The sequence below is a fragment of the Dipodomys merriami genome, unplaced genomic scaffold, assembly GCF_024711535.1.
Source record: "Dipodomys merriami isolate MVZ:Mamm:240054 unplaced genomic scaffold, mDipMer1.0.p SCAF_1, whole genome shotgun sequence".
NCBI classification, from domain to species: Eukaryota; Metazoa; Chordata; class Mammalia; order Rodentia; family Heteromyidae; genus Dipodomys; species Dipodomys merriami.
In genome coordinates this window covers 56623773-56639248 of record NW_027202270.1, presented here as the reverse complement: position 1 = coordinate 56639248, position 15476 = coordinate 56623773, and the positions used below count along the sequence as shown (strand labels likewise).

General features: G+C 34.4%; 2 protein-coding genes across 2 annotated transcripts in view; one reads left to right on the top strand and one right to left on the bottom strand.

Annotated features, from left to right (window-relative positions):
• Positions 1 to 4242, top strand: part of Galnt5 (polypeptide N-acetylgalactosaminyltransferase 5) — a 44493-nt gene extending 40251 nt beyond the window's left edge. The window contains exon 10 of the mRNA XM_070022917.1: positions 592 to 4242. Within this exon, the coding sequence (XP_069879018.1) occupies positions 592 to 732 (141 nt within the window). The 3' untranslated portion in view covers positions 733 to 4242. The remainder of the gene's footprint in view (positions 1 to 591) is intronic.
• Positions 4243 to 9796: 5554 nt separating this feature from the next.
• Ermn (ermin) lies at positions 9797 to 15474 on the bottom strand. The gene is made up of 3 exons (XM_070022912.1): positions 15019 to 15474; positions 14314 to 14406; positions 9797 to 11546 (listed from the first exon to the last, which is right to left on the bottom strand). Exons 1-3 carry the CDS (start codon positions 15263 to 15265, stop codon positions 11029 to 11031), a joined length of 858 nt encoding a protein of 285 aa, XP_069879013.1. The 5' UTR covers positions 15266 to 15474; the 3' UTR covers positions 9797 to 11028.
• Positions 15475 to 15476: the final 2 nt, after the last annotated feature.

Here is a 15476-nt window from a genome sequence, read left to right as displayed (position 1 = left end):
ATTCCTCAGTACCCACATACACAGAAAAGGCTAGAAGTGGCACTGTGGCTCAAGTGGTAGAGTGCTAGCCTTGAGCAAAAGAAGCTCAGGGACAGAGCCCAGGCCCTGAGTTCAAGTCCCAGGACTGGCAAGAAAAAAGAAGTAAGACAAAAAAAGAAAAGAAATTACAGTGAAGAGCTTATAAACAAAATTCATTCTGCACACATTTTGTAATACAAATGTGCATTTTAACACATGAATATAATTAAGAAATAGTCACTTTCTTTTTTTTCTTTACTACCAACAATGAAATAGACTTCATCCACCAAATACATTAAATACTATCTGAAACTTTTAACCTTTAAACAATACATATCTCTAGAAAAAAATTCCTAAATAATTAAGTCTTATAGCTTCAAGATGTATAATTATTTAGTTTGAGACAGAAACAAACTTACTACTTTCAAAAATCTGAGTTTATGTCATTAATTTAGTTCAGGAATCCTGAACTAAGGAACCAATTGCTTATTTTCTTTGGCGGGGAGATATAGTTTTTAATATTCATCTTGTCAGATTCACTCTGGATTACTCCCAGACCTTTTTTCTCTTTAGATGAGTCACGTGGTTTTTGAAAACTATCATCAGTTGCTATGCTTGGAAGGAAATTTTTCTCAGAAGACTTTGAAAGTATCTACTTGTGACCAAAAGAAGCCATATCAAAAGTGGAAATTTGAAAAATACTATGATGAGTAAAGAAGAACAGATGTTTTTCTCATAAGCCCATTAAATACGGGGAAAATGTCAGTCAAGTTGGTAAATGTTTCTTTGTGGTAGTTTAAATTTTCACTTGTAATGGCATTTGAAGAACCAAAAGATAACTCAGGGAAATATCTACACCATTGAATTGAGCTCCTTTTAGCCTCAAATGGCCTTTGGAATTTCCTACCTCTTGCCCTGTGCAGTAATTCATCCTGCAACCTTACAGATCACCAGAAATGAAAGCAACTTGGAAAAGCATAATGATACTCATCTCTGTGTTTATAGATAACCATCTCTGTTGACTCACAATGAGAACCTGGTCCTTTATAGCCTGCTTTTGTCTTCAAATATAAACTTCTTTCTTTCTGTTGACTAAAAGACCTTAAGACAGGGCCTGGAACTTGGCTCAGTGGTAGAGTGTTTGCCTCACATGCTAGAGGCCCTGAGCTCAATTCCTCACCACATATGCAGAAAAAGCCTAAAGTGGCACTGCGACTCAAGTGGTAGGGCGCTAACCTTGAGCTGAAGAGTGGTGGGACAGCGCCCAGGCCCAGAGTTCAGCCCCACAACCAACCAAAAAAAAAAAAAAAAAAAAAAGACCTAAGACAGGTAAACAAACAAAGTCCCATCAGTCTATAGTTATGCTTACCTAACAGTTTCACATGGTATGTATAACTACTGGTAACCTTACCTAATGGCATATTTTTACTTAAATTACAATCTATTTTTTCTCATTCTGAATCAGTGGAAAATATTTTAAGAAAGACAAGTCTTTAGACTATTTCTAGGTATGGACATTGTTTTAGTCTTGTCTTATGCTTTTAAAAGTATAGTTAAGAAATTGTTCCTACTTGTAACTTTCTAGACTTGTATTTTTTAAAAAGGCAAAGAAAGGAAAAGCTGGGTCACAATGCAGTATAGTAAATCAAAATATACTTCATCACTAAGCACATTTTAATTCAGTGTGGAATTGAAACAAAAAAGCAAAAACAGTGCTGGAGAATATTAAGATTACTTAAACATGAAAAAAATGAAGTGCTACTTTAGATTAAGCACTATTGCTTAACCTGTTGCTTAGCACTGAAAGTGCATGACTTAGGGAGAGACTTGAGGGAAAAAAATTACCCTAGATTTAGGCAGAGAAGGAAGAGGACCTGAATGAGGGAAGAAAGAGCAGACCCCCTGTGTGAGCCCAAGGATGACATGGACAAATCTGGGGGAAATATCTGTGATCCAAATACTTAGGCATGTTAGAAGAAAGCTTGGAAATCAGGACACCGTTCATATCCAGTTAGTAAGAAAATTGATGCCTGAAGACAATTTATCTGCCTAAAAATCACAGGCCATGGAGGGGGAGAATCAAAATGACAATTCAGATCTCCAAAGACAGGGCTTTTCTTCTGTTCAGGCCACTGGTCTGAACAAGCCTGTTGCTGGGCAATCCTGAGAAAGACGCACAAACCTTTTAGCTGGAGGCAGCATCCCTGGAGGACAGTTATGTTGATTCTTGTTAAGATTAAAGCACACGGTATCTCTTCCTTCACTTGAGATGATGGTAAAACACATAGTTTTAATTTCAACTTCCTTTGTAACGTTCTACTTCCTCTTCCAGCTAGTTGCACAAAACCAGAGGTATAACTAAGAGTGTGAAAGGAAAGGCATTCCTACACACTGAGAACATACATTATTCAAATAATGGACAATTGCAGATGAAAGAAGAAAATAGCTAGAAAATTCAGATGATTCTTTCCAAAACATCTAGGAAATAAAACACAAGTTGGTTGCCAAAGGACTGACTGAGTTACTAACCAAAATGAACTAGCTGAAAGCCTCGTGTAATTCTCCATGTAACTAGAGATATTGAGGGCTCTCCCACTCTATTCTGTAGAGTCTCTGATTTTACTGAAAAAAAGTTTTCATAAAAACAAGTTCAGAAAAAGATCAGTGATGCATACATCTTTGAATATACAAGCCAAAGAAAATCAAATGTTTTCCTCAAAAGTTTCTACAATCTGTATAGTAGATGTTCTCTTTGACATTACCTTGACATATTTATTTGAATCTATAAAACTACATTTGAATCTATACTGCCAATAGAACAAAGGAATGTTTTCTAATATCACACGTTTATGTTTGGTAGAAGTTTTAAAACCATTTTACTATATATTTGTTCAATTACCCTAAGATGTAAAGATCAAATCCTACTCAGTCATGTCTTGCTTTTAATAATAAACCTTTGAAAGGGACACTTGAGGATCCTACTAGCCCTGAATTCTTCAAGAGCAGACTGTGGTACTAGGGGTTTCATTTTTCTTAGGTTGAATTAAGTTGTCTTTTCTTAGAAAAATATCCACGATTCTCGTTAACTTTGTAATACATTGTACCTTGATAATATGTTACAGATCAAAATCCATCAAAGCTCTTCTGCAACTTTCAGTTTGTTCCACTTCTTTCTCTTTCCAATGGTTACCCACAATTTCTTCCCTACTCTTCAGTGAGAAGACACAGCTGCTGTTGGAGTACAATTCTATTTTATCACCAGTATTATACCAGTTATGCTTGCTGACATTCAATTACTGTCATCACAGGCTGCAAAATAACCATGTACCCATGATCATGAGTATCATTAGCTTCCTCACACTCATCTGGAAACATTCTCTTAGATATTAAAAACACCTTGATTCAGTAGTAGGGATTGAACAAAGGTAGTGAGGCCAGGATCCCAATTACAACATATGGGAATTCAATATTCCTAGTCAATCTTGATTTCTTAGATGGCTCACGATGATTTTCAAGGAGCTCTTATGCAAGAGAATAAGTTTAGGAACACCAGATAGTGCCGTCATCTTTGGTATTGTTCGAACATTTATAATTTAAACTTCATATTTGGAAAACAGAAAAATAAACACCTCAGATATAGGCTTGCATACCCTGGGAATAAGGAAATTAAAAGGGAAGGGAAAAGAAAGGAGCTATTCATCATTGAGCAGTTACTGTATACTAGGGCTCCCATATGTTGTATCTCACTGAGGTAAATTTATCAATCTCTCTATTGCATAGATGAGATGAATGACTCTCAATTATACTAACAAGGGATTTGATCAAACCATTAGCAGGAAATAAAACACAATTACCATTCAATCAAATGCCCTCCCATGCTGTTTTAATTCTTTAAATAAAAAGAGCAGCCAATGGTAGTGGGCTCAGTTAAAATACTTCACAAATTATAAAATAAAAAGTGAAGTCAAACCTCTTTGATCTTATGTAGAAGAATCTTCTTGGGTTTTGTGTAGAAAGAAAATAAAAGTAAGAGCTTCCTTCCTGTTAAGAAATTAATGTGTAGCCATTAGTGAGATGACTATCAGATGTTTTGTATCTGATGTTTACAATCAGATGTTTTTATCCTTCATTTTATGCAGTTCTTCAACCAAATATGACAAACTTAAATGAACATGAACAGCAGTTAGGTAATATAGCAACACTATTTTCCAACCTTCAGATATAGCTGACAAATTACTCAATTTGAATAAAGATTAGAAATTTAAATTTTAAAAAGTCTTTTAATTTAAAATAGAAAGCATGACTTTTAACCTTTTCTCATTATGTAGATCATAATATACTGTATGTACAATTGTTGTTTGAGGTATTTAATGATTGCTACAAACAAATGCCTTTAAGAGAGAAAAAGAAACACTAACCAAAGACATTATAAAAAATACTATTTGTTTTGACAAATAGCCATTTCAGGGACGGTTTTGAATAAGCCAATAATATTGTATATCTTCCTTCTCCAAGAGGCTTAACGGATGGTATTTCAGGTGTTGGTGATTCTTGTGTGTAAAAGAATGAAAAAATAACATCATTCAAGCAGATTTAGTATCTCTAATTTCAACATAATAATTCAACTAATAGTTACCATTTTTATTAAGATCTCCTTAGAAGTTTGAGTCTTTCATTTGAAAAAATACAAACAAAACACAAGTGAAAATTCTCATTTTCTAGCACATGGGACAAATTAAGTATATTGAGTTCCTAATAATGATCATTGTTATCAAATAAGTAACAATAACTTCCTTGAAAACACAGGTTTTCTATTTTATTGATTAATAAATATTTGCCAATTTAAGATGTTGTTTAAAAAATCTGTGTAAATAAACTTTTATATCACATTCTAAACTTAAAGTTTTTGGTAACATGAATAAGGATTTTAATCTTTACCTGATGATTTGAAAACATCAATTTTATATAAAAATGTCTAAATGTATATGTGAATATAGATACAGGTGTGTTTGTGTATGTATGTGTGTGTATTTGATACTTTAAATAGGGAAGAAATAAAACACAGAGGCTCTATTGCAACAAAAAGGAAATAAGAAATGTCATCAGATATTTTTAACTGTCTTTTAGCTACATAGCTGTGTCTTCTTAGGGACTTCTCAACAAAAGTATTTCAAATGGACTTTCATTCTGGGTGTTGTTTGGCAAAGTCATCATATGAAATTGCTATATTTTTTGTTTATTCTCAAACAGCCATCCACATTTTGCTAGTCTTATACATATGAGCTATAAGAAAATAAGAGGATGCAAAGAGCAAGAGAGTAATTTTGCTATTACCTTAAAGCATTTGTTAGTGTAAAAACTACAGATTGTAAGGAACTTTGTAGTTGGTATCTCAGCATTGTGTTGATTTGCATTTCTTTTATGGCTAGGGATGTTGAACATTTCTTCAAGTGTCTATTGGCCATCCTTCTTTCCTCTTCAGGGAAGTTTCTCTGTTAGTCTTTAGCCCACTTATTTATTGGGCAATTGTTTCTTTGAGGATTTGTTGTTGGGGGATTTAATTTTTTGTTTTCCAAGTATACTTTAGATATGAGACCATTGTCCATTGTATGGCTAGTGAAAATCTTCTCCTAATCCATGGGCTTTCTATTGATCTTGCTAGCTATGACCTTTGCCATGCAGAAGCTCTGCAATTTCATGCAAACCCATTTGTCCAACCTTTCTTTGATTTGTTGTGTTTCTGGGTCTCTATTAAGAAAATTTTGGCCTGTGCCAAGGAGACCTAGGGTTCTCCTATTCCTTCCTGTAATGTTTTCAGGGTGTCTGCTTTGACTCCGAGGTCTTTGATCCATTTGGAGCTGATTCTGGTGCAGGGATCTAGCTTTATTTTTCTACAAGTGATTAACAAATTTTGCCAGCACCATTTACTGAAGAGGCTGTCTTTCTTCCATTATGTTTTTTTAGCTCCCTTATGGAAGATTAGATAGCTATAGGTCTGTGGGTTCATTTCTGAGTTTTCAATTCCATTCCACTGGCCTGAGATCTGTTCTCACCCTCAGTTAGAATGGCTATCATCAAGAACTCTAATAACAACAGATGCTGGAGGGGATGTGGACAGAAGGGAACCCTACTGCATTGTTGGAGGGAGTGTAAACTTGTTCAAACATTTTGGAAAGTAGTATGGAGGTTCTTCAAAAGACTCCACATAGAGTTCCCCTATGACCCAGCAATCCCACTTTGGGGCATTTACCCAAATGATCACAGACAAGACCATACTAAAGCTACCAGCACAACTATGTTTATTGCAGCATTATTTACCATAGTAAGATATAGAACCAACCCAGATGCCCCTCAGTAGATGAATGGATCAAGAAAATGTGGTATACATACGCAATGGAATTCTATGCCTCCATCAGAAAGAATGACATTGCCCATTTTGTTAGGAAATGGAAAAACTTGGAAAAAATTATATTAAGTGAAGTAAGCCAGGCTCAAAGAAAAATAGGTCCCATGGTTTCCCTTATTTGCAATAACCAGTATATGCCCGAGACAAGCAGAAAAGGTCAGATAAGTTGATATTAGGTGAAATGAACCCCAAGATAAGGTCTCAAATGTTTTTTTTCTTGCTATTGTTTCTAATATATTTATAAGGTGGTTTCTTTTTTGCTTTGTATGTCCCTCCCCCACGGTATAACCCCTGCTTTCACTGTATTTGATGTTGGTATAATTTGTGGAGGGGAAGGGAAAAAACAAATTGTTTAAATAGGGATACAGGTGGGCCCATTGCAACAATGAAATGTACAAGTCGTTATGTCAAAAAACAAACTTTGCAACTTTGGGTGAGGAGGGGGAAGATGGGGGAGGGGCGGGGCGGGGCTGGGAGGGAGAAGGGAGATGGGAAGGGATGGTAAGGAAAACAAAGGAGGAGGCAAAAATGCTTGATAAGAAATGCACTCATTACCTTGCCCATGCAATTGTAATCCCTCTGTATCGTATTTTCACAATAAAAAGAACTTATTAATAAAAAAAAGAACTTTGGAGTTACTTGAACATTTTTTAATTTCATTATTGGGTAGTTGTACAAAGAGGTTGCAATTGCATAAGTAAGATTATGAATGCAATGCATCTTATTCAGTGTCATCCTTCTCACTATTCTCTCCCATGACTTCCTTTTTATCCCTACCCTCAAGTTATGTAGTTTAATTATTACATAATGTACATTGAATACAATGACTGCATTTACTTATCCTTTCTTCCTCCATTGTACTTGAACATGTTTAAATACCCTTTTTTATTGCACCTGACCTACTGAAATTATTATAATCAAAAACATTACTTTTAAATCTATGGACATTCAATTTGTTTTCTAACTTCATTTCCAAAATTCTCCTATACTGACAATTTGTAACTAGGTGTTATTAATTTATTCTGAACTTTATCATCTATGTGGGTGATTTCTTGCCTATTGCTGCCCTTCCATTATGGTTTTGTTGATGGTATGTGTTCTTTATGAGCTGAGTAGACGTTTTTGGTCTTCATATTTATGTTGTGATGTGGTGAGGTCTGATGTTTTAATATTGGAAAATATAACTTTCGACATTACATTTAATAACTTTCTTGTTTTTATAGTGTAATGAAAGTTCAGGATTGAAAGAGGTAGTTGCCTTTCTCATATGGCCAAATATATTTCTTCTTTATAATACTCTGATGTTCCATCTCTTTGCATAATTTTCTATTATTATTTATTTTAAATGTTTTCTCTATCAGTTTAAAAAACTTCAAAGGTCTGTTCTCCACTTGAAAAAATGCCAAAAGAAGTACCCCATATAAATATGCAGAAACAATTACTATAAAAGTGTCAGCATAGTTAAAATGAATTACCTTGATTACTGCAGGGATAAATATATTTTTTACATTGTTGGCATTAACATGAATCTCAATACCTCATTTTCTTATAAAGTAGTAATCTTAGCACAGATAGTATATATCTTCATATAAGAAATTGCTTTAAAAAGAAATTGCTTTTGGAATTTCATATATAATTATTTAAGATCTTTTTGAAATAAAGAATACAAATGAATTAAAGGTGCTATCTTGATTTTTGAAGTCATCTGGTAATGGTCTTAGTAACTGCTGATGTAGATGTATTCTTACTAAATTTAATAATTTTATAATTTTTGTAAGGTAGATGAAGAAACAAAGTTTAGAAAGCAGAAACAAAGGATGCATACTCCTATTGACAACATATAGACATAGCAGTTCTTTTATTTAAATTGGATAGAGAGAGATTCTGGAAAATACCGTGTCTAGAAATTGTATAATTACCTGAAAGGAAAACTTTGTTACACAGAAATAAGGCTGTCATTAATTCCTGTTCATCTGACAGCAAAAGGAAATGAAGTCATGTAAGGCATATCAGCATTCACCCAATAAATCAATTCTCCTTCCTAAAAAGTACCAGAGTCCTTACCATCCCTGAACCTTGAATCACAAAAACTCAAGTAAACTTTCATGTGCTGTTACCAAATTTTTTAACTACATCATGTCCCACATGCATTTCAAACATGTTAAATATGTAATCTGAACTAGACCTTTGTCTCTACCCGCCTACAAGGAGTCAAATAGCCACCCATCTCCATCATGTTACTCAAGCTGTTTAACTGTGTGTCCCTAGTGGAAAAAAAGACAACTAGGCCAATATACACAGATGCCAGAGAATATGGTCAGTGTTCTTTTGCAACTACATAGCCTCCTTCTTGAACATAAAGCTTTCACTAACTGAGCATACCCTAAAATAGTCTTTGTTGACAATATGTTTCATAGTTAGTTAATTGGATAGTGAGTGCACATAGCTAAAAAGACAAGCATTGTGATCTATGGAAGCCACATAATAGAAAGTTCTTTTGCTATATCACATAGCTATAGAAAATCCAGCCTACTCATATCCCATTGGAGTTAAATTCCTCTGTTGGAATAACTCAAATGTACAGGTTTTCTTGATGACAAATTAATGATATAATCTTGTTTTATGATGTTCAAAATACCAAGCTTTGAAGTTAAGTAGAACATTATAGGTACCCTCATTGTCTCAGGAAAGAAAAATAGGTTGCCTTAATAGAAAGATTTAGAGGATCTTTGGGGGGGAGGGGGGAGGCTGGGAAGGGATGTGAAGAGTAAACAAAGGAGGAGGCTGCAATGCTTGGTAAGAAATGTATGCATTATCCTGACCATGTAATTGTAACTCCTCTGTACAGTATGTTCACAAATAAAATAAAATTAAATTTAAAAAAAGAAAGATTTAGAAGATCTAAGTAAACAGAAAATTGTCCTAGTATATCAATCTCCTACCTAACGTTATCAACAGGTGCCTGATTTTGAGGAGCTCAGGTCTGGAGCTGAGGACCAAAGGTGGGCATAATACTAACAAAATACCTGATTTCCCTCACTCTCTTTTGAAAACTGATATTGTCTCTGATGAAATCTTCAGATCTTATAATTTAAGGATAACAGAACTTTTCCTATGGTCAGTTGTAACTTAATTGAAGGAATAAAAGGAGCACTCCAATTCTAAATCCAAATTTGAGCCCTGTGAACACTACATAATGGTATATAGTACTGTGCAAAATGTATTATGTGACCAGGAAGGATTAAACAAGTTGCCATGAGAATATGTGGGATTTGTTACACATAAATAAGCAATAATCTAAGAAGGAGTAACCCCAGCTTTTTCACTAAGTGGAAAAGAAATAGAGGGTTGAATAGAACAATGAAGACTGTATTACATTCAGACAATAAGGAATTGTCTTTTTATTTGTAGAGCCCAGGGTATTTTGATCTGTGGTAACAGAAAGTTCAGAGTAATATATATGGAAACATAATTTTTAAATGGGGAACATTTATCTAAGAATATAAATACAGACTCTTTTCATAAATATTCAATACATTATTTGACACATTGGTTTGAGTGAAGCTCCATAAATATAATTTAAAGCTTCCTGATTTGGGCTGAGGTCCAGTAAATTATATATTCTCAACAACTATCAGTGCTACCTCTCAAAATATATCCTCACAACCTACTTTAAAAATATTTTAAGATAATTATTTCCATCTTCATAGTAACTAGTACATTTATGACTAGCATTATCTCGGATTTCTAAGGAAATAAAATCATCATTCTGAGGTACTGTTAATAAAAGGAAGTGCAGTAATTGAGAGAGGCATTGTTTTAAAATGTGCTAAAACTATCATTTTTTAATTTTCAATGGCTTTAACTAGTCCACACAGATTTTGCTTTCAGTCACAAAGATAAAACTATCCAATGTGACTCTCTAGTCAATATTGCTCACTAATCTTCTAATCCTTCACTGTACCAACTTCACAATGGTTTTCATTCAGTATGAAAGCATAAAGCCAACATTTAGCAAACAGAATTCTCTGGATTAGCAATTACTCAGCCTCTGTAGTGAGAAAAATCAGTGAATGGTGACACCTAGGAAGGAGGTCTAGGGCATTAATAGATGTCAAAGAGAAACTTTGAATATTTTTTGGAGCCTAGAGCAGCCACAATGATTAGGAAAAGTTTATTTCTAGAATCTGTAAGAACCATGCTTAAAAAGAGGAAATGTTTAATACCAGGCCTTCTATAACCTCAGTGTACAGAAAGACACCAAAGGAAATACAAATCATTTCTAATAGACTCCCTGTACTTGATGCTTACCAGAATTGCTACATTTAAAACCAAATCATATCAGAGTTCCCACTGGTGCTGACACATTCATGTTTAAGTTATAGTGCTATATTAATCGTTTTTAAAAGCAAATGCCCAAATGCATCTAAAGCTTTTCCATGTAAGCAGGTTCCCAGAATGAATTTTGTCTAAGGTTATTTTCACCTTTGTCTACAGAGAAAGCAAGCTCATGCATCTTTCCATAATAGATAATGATTCATCTGAGAACAATTGAATTAGCTCTTGCTCTGGGAGCTATGAGATTTTTCTCAGCTCCAGTGAGTTTATAAATGCATCATAGACTCAAATTCATCAATTCTTTGTTTGGTGTTCCCTTTCCTGATTTTGCGATAGGATATTGTGTTGTATCTAGAGTAAGCATTTCTGGAGATATCTCCCTTCTTTCCTAGCATGGGCTGCTCATCAGGTGTGGCAGGTTGGGAACTGGGGCTGCTCAGTGGGGAGTCCTCACTGGTGTCACCTTCCTCCTTGATTTGAGAGCCTTCTTCATGTTCTTTCTTAAATTCTATTACTCGAACCTCATCTTCATCATTGCAGTCTTCCTCCTCTTCCTCATCATGAGTTTCTTCATTCCAAACCTCTTGCTCCTCAAAATGTTTAGATTGCAATATGTCAACTTGGTTAGGTTTCCGAAATCCCAGCCATTCGACTTCTGTTGCCTGAGGAGGTTTGTTTTCCTGATCCTCATCTATCTCTTCAAGGGGTTGTTCAGCAATGCTTTCCCTCAGTCGGATTATTTCCTGGGTACTGCTACTGAGAGGAATCTTCTCCCATTGTTGCCCTGTAGAAAAATCAGTTGATAGTTGAGCTGTTCTGAAGTTCCAAAGTTATGAAGCTCATTGGTGTTATTCTCTTACATTCTTTTTTTGGAACAATCATTTTCCAACTTGTGTTTTATGGTATGTGAGTCAATCTTATTAGTTCCTTCTATAGGATCAAATATGCTCACAGTCAAATGAGTCTGGAAATAAGTTGTATAGTATAATTAAATAATCAACTTCAAAAATTATCTAAGATTTTAAAATACTAATGAATATTGTAAATTATCAGGAAAGACCTTGGCTCAACCTCATTTGACCATGTGCCTCTACTGTTGTGAACTATTACATATAGTAAGGTTAATATTCCCTGACACACAAATCTTGTCACCTGTCATAACTGTATATGTGATTATATATATATGCAACTATATATATATATATATATATATATATATATATATATATATATATATATAATGTCTTGGCCTACCTCCTTTACAATAGACATCTCTCAAGGAAAATTAGAGCAATACCTCAGGGTGAAAGTCTTTCTTCCGACTCTTCATGGTCTGGTCACATTCAGATAACAAACTGGGCATTTAACATTGTGTTTCTAAGAGTGCTCATAAAGTAATCAGATATAGGAGTAAGAGCAGAGAACTAAAGATAGTAAGAACTTGCATGCTTGCAACTAAGGGACCAAGTCCACCAAAGCATGCATGAAACAGTCTAACATCTGGCACTGGTTTCTAGAGAATCCAGGCTTAGAAATCATGTTGGGGTCCTAGCCATGTAACATCCACTGCTTTCGATATATCTTGAGTGATAACTATTTAGCCACAAGTCATTTGAATATCATGTTCATCGTGACTGTTGGAAGGTTTTTCTCCTGCAATCATCACTTTTGAAACAGCTATATCATATAAAACCGCTTTACTGAGCTGCTTACTCAGAATGAATTATAAAAAACAGAGGTTGTTATCTGAGCTATCACACTAAAGAGGCTAAAGTTTCTTACAGCCTATGATATGCATGACTGATTCATGCTGTCTGGATTGGGTGATTTGCCAGACCAGGGTTCGCCATTCCCTCTCAACACTGCAAATCTATATAAACAACATGAAAGACAATGGTTGTCTCTGTCTTTTGCCCTTGCAAGTTTTCATCCTCCCTGAAAAATGTGCCTAAACACACTTTCATGTGAAGTTTTTAGTTATCGTTTCATTTTCTGTTGCTTATTTTTAAACCTAGGAATCAAAATTTAAAAGTAGAGCAATAGAAATAAAGATGAATTATCATTTACTACATGTTTATGTATGTTGCTATAAGTTTGCTGGTATCTAGTCAATATTCTTAAAGACATCTACATTAGAATGTTTTCTATATGAAAGCTTTGTTTGGTTTTGTTTTTTTCCACAAGAATCAAAGGAACTGATTTTTTGTTCATATTCATGACTCAGGCATAGGATTGTCATGAATGAAATTACTCCTTGCATTTAAATTATAGTTTTTCCTCAATATTTTTAGCATCTTTATACTTTTCAATCCAGGGACATTCTCTGAGGATTTTTTAGCTGTTTGTCATTGTGAAAATAAAAGAGACCAAAATCTGTGCCTCTATCAGAAAGGAAAAGCACATGCTACATCAAACACAAAAGGATTAAAGCAAGGAAAAATTCACTGGTGAGACCATCTGGTCCAAAAAGAGGTTGTTTCAGTCTCCATTTGATCAAAATAGAAGATTCTAGAAAACTGATGTTTACAGTGAGCTTCCTCATCAGAAATTTGAAAGGGGCTCTAAATGGAATGTTGTAATTCCCCCCACCACTTAGAAAAATTGTTACCTTGGAAGCAGAAAAATTAAAACAAATAAGTTATTTAGTTTATTTTGTGTGGTTTTAAGTATTATAAATTATTTCTAGCTCTTGCTTGTGGTCCTTTCCTTTAAGTGTCAGCAGACAGTCTCAGAGTTAGCTAAGCAAAACGAGAAACTCAGGAAGCTGGGTTTAACATCTGATATTTTATGTGACGTTCTAATTTTCAACCAGTAGTTTCTTCTATGATTTGCTTATTAAGATCCTAAATTAAACTTGCTAGTCTAACAAACAGACTTCAATTTTGAGATAAGCCATTTAAAGCTGCAGTAGAGAGAAAGAATGATTAATTAATAGATTTTATGTAACACTTATTTGGAAACTGCTTAAATGTAAGTGTCTTCTTAGAAGAACTGTCTAAAGGATCTTGTATCTCTTAGTCTACTGGCTTTATTAAAACTTAATATAGAACTTCACTGTTCTTTTTATTCTGCTATTGACTTTAAGAATACAATTAAAGCAATCTTCATCACTGAGAGCTTTCTTTAACAAGAAGCAGTTAAACGTCTTATATGACAAGCCTGGAACTTTTCTATAAAATAAATCAATTTATAAAATTATATTGTGTATCAAAAGTAAATTTTTAGGATAAACATTTTTCAAGGTGCTTGACACAGATTTGGAGACATAAATTTTCCATTGAAAAGTTGACTTAATGGACTTTCAAGAGAGAGGTATTACATTGGTAGGCCAATCTGGGCAATTTTAGTCTTAGGCTATCTCTGGACTGCTTATTAAGGTAGAAACAAGAGAAATTTAATACTCACTTATCTACCTCTAGCAGTCTGGAGATTCTGAAGTCATTGCCCAGATTGCTTTTCATGCACACTCATGCAGCATCTTATGCAAAATTACAACTTTGCATAATACCCAGTCAAACAATTTCTGTCTAGAGAATGCTAGCTCCTGCTACCTTCTCTGAATGTCATTTCCTCGGCACTTGTTTCTTGGAGAGAAAGATCAGTGATGGCCTTATGAACAACGAAGAGGTTCTCCTCTGGATTTTCTGAGAAAGAAAATATAAGTATTATATTATAACATTTAAAATAAATATAGTTCAAAGGCTCACATATTATCAATATAGAGTTTAGGCAGATTTCTCATTTCATTATGAATTCTTTTGATGCTCCAGATTCCTCTTTAACTCATTTCATGTATTTAATGGTCAATCTCTCTATTCCTATCTCTCCTTTAACATTTGTAGATGTAGAGGTATAAATTCAGACATGTATAGCAGATACTCAAATTCTGAATTTTCTTTGCTCAAGTTTTATGGAGCCTCCCATATAATGATGAATAACAGTAGTTAACATTTAACCATCCTATAGAACTTTTTGCAACAAATGTACAAGTAAGTTGCAATTATTTTTTCCATATTTTAGTGATGAAAATCTTAAGGAGATGAAATTGTTTAGGATCAAAGAGCTCCCAAGTAGATAATTCTGGCTTTTTCAGACACAAAGATTTAGTCCTTGTCATTTGCAGTTCTAGTCTGATAAGGGGTTGTATTTCTTAGGTACCCAGATTATTCCTATTAAAATAGTTTACAAAAAATAATAACCCTATATGAGTTTATAAATCAAACCAAGAAAATTGAGGAGAAAAGGAAATACTTTACCTTTTACAATCTTCTCATCAATGGACCAGCTAGCCGACTTGTTCCCTGGTGATTTTCCACTTTGTTCCTGATCTGCTTCTGTGGGTAAATCTTCAGGATTGGAATCCTCCCTGTAGTATGTAGTATGTGGGGTCTTATCCACTTCAGTCATTTTCTCATTGATTTTACTGGTGGTTTGTTGACCATGTTCAGGGGTTCTAGTCCCATGACCCTTTGCCTCCCTCAAGGTCCCTGAAACATCTGTCATGATGTTCACTGACAGGAGTCCAATTTGAAGACAGTGTCCAGGAAACTGAGTTAGCAGATCCCTGATAAGATGCCTTCTCTGGTCTTGGAGTCCAATTGTTCCAATTCCTATTCTAAAAACACAAATTATCTTCTTTGGTACATAACAAGAACCCTCTACGGAAAGTGTCCAGACAATGCTTAGAATAAATGCAATAGGATTTGTCAGAATT

What these genes read in the sequence shown, in the direction of transcription:
- Ermn (XM_070022912.1), bottom strand. Translation starts at nt 15,265, where the DNA reads ATGACAGATGTTTCAGGGACCTTGAGGGAGGCAAAGGGTCATGGGACT. An exon ending in TGATGAGAAGATTGTAAAAG is followed by an intron (nt 14,407 to 15,018) that starts GTAAAGTATTTC and finishes TTTCTTTCTCAG; the next exon opens with AAAATCCAGAGGAGAACCTC. An exon ending in GGAAATGACATTCAGAGAAG is followed by an intron (nt 11,547 to 14,313) that starts GTAGCAGGAGCT and finishes ATTTTTCTACAG; the next exon opens with GGCAACAATGGGAGAAGATT.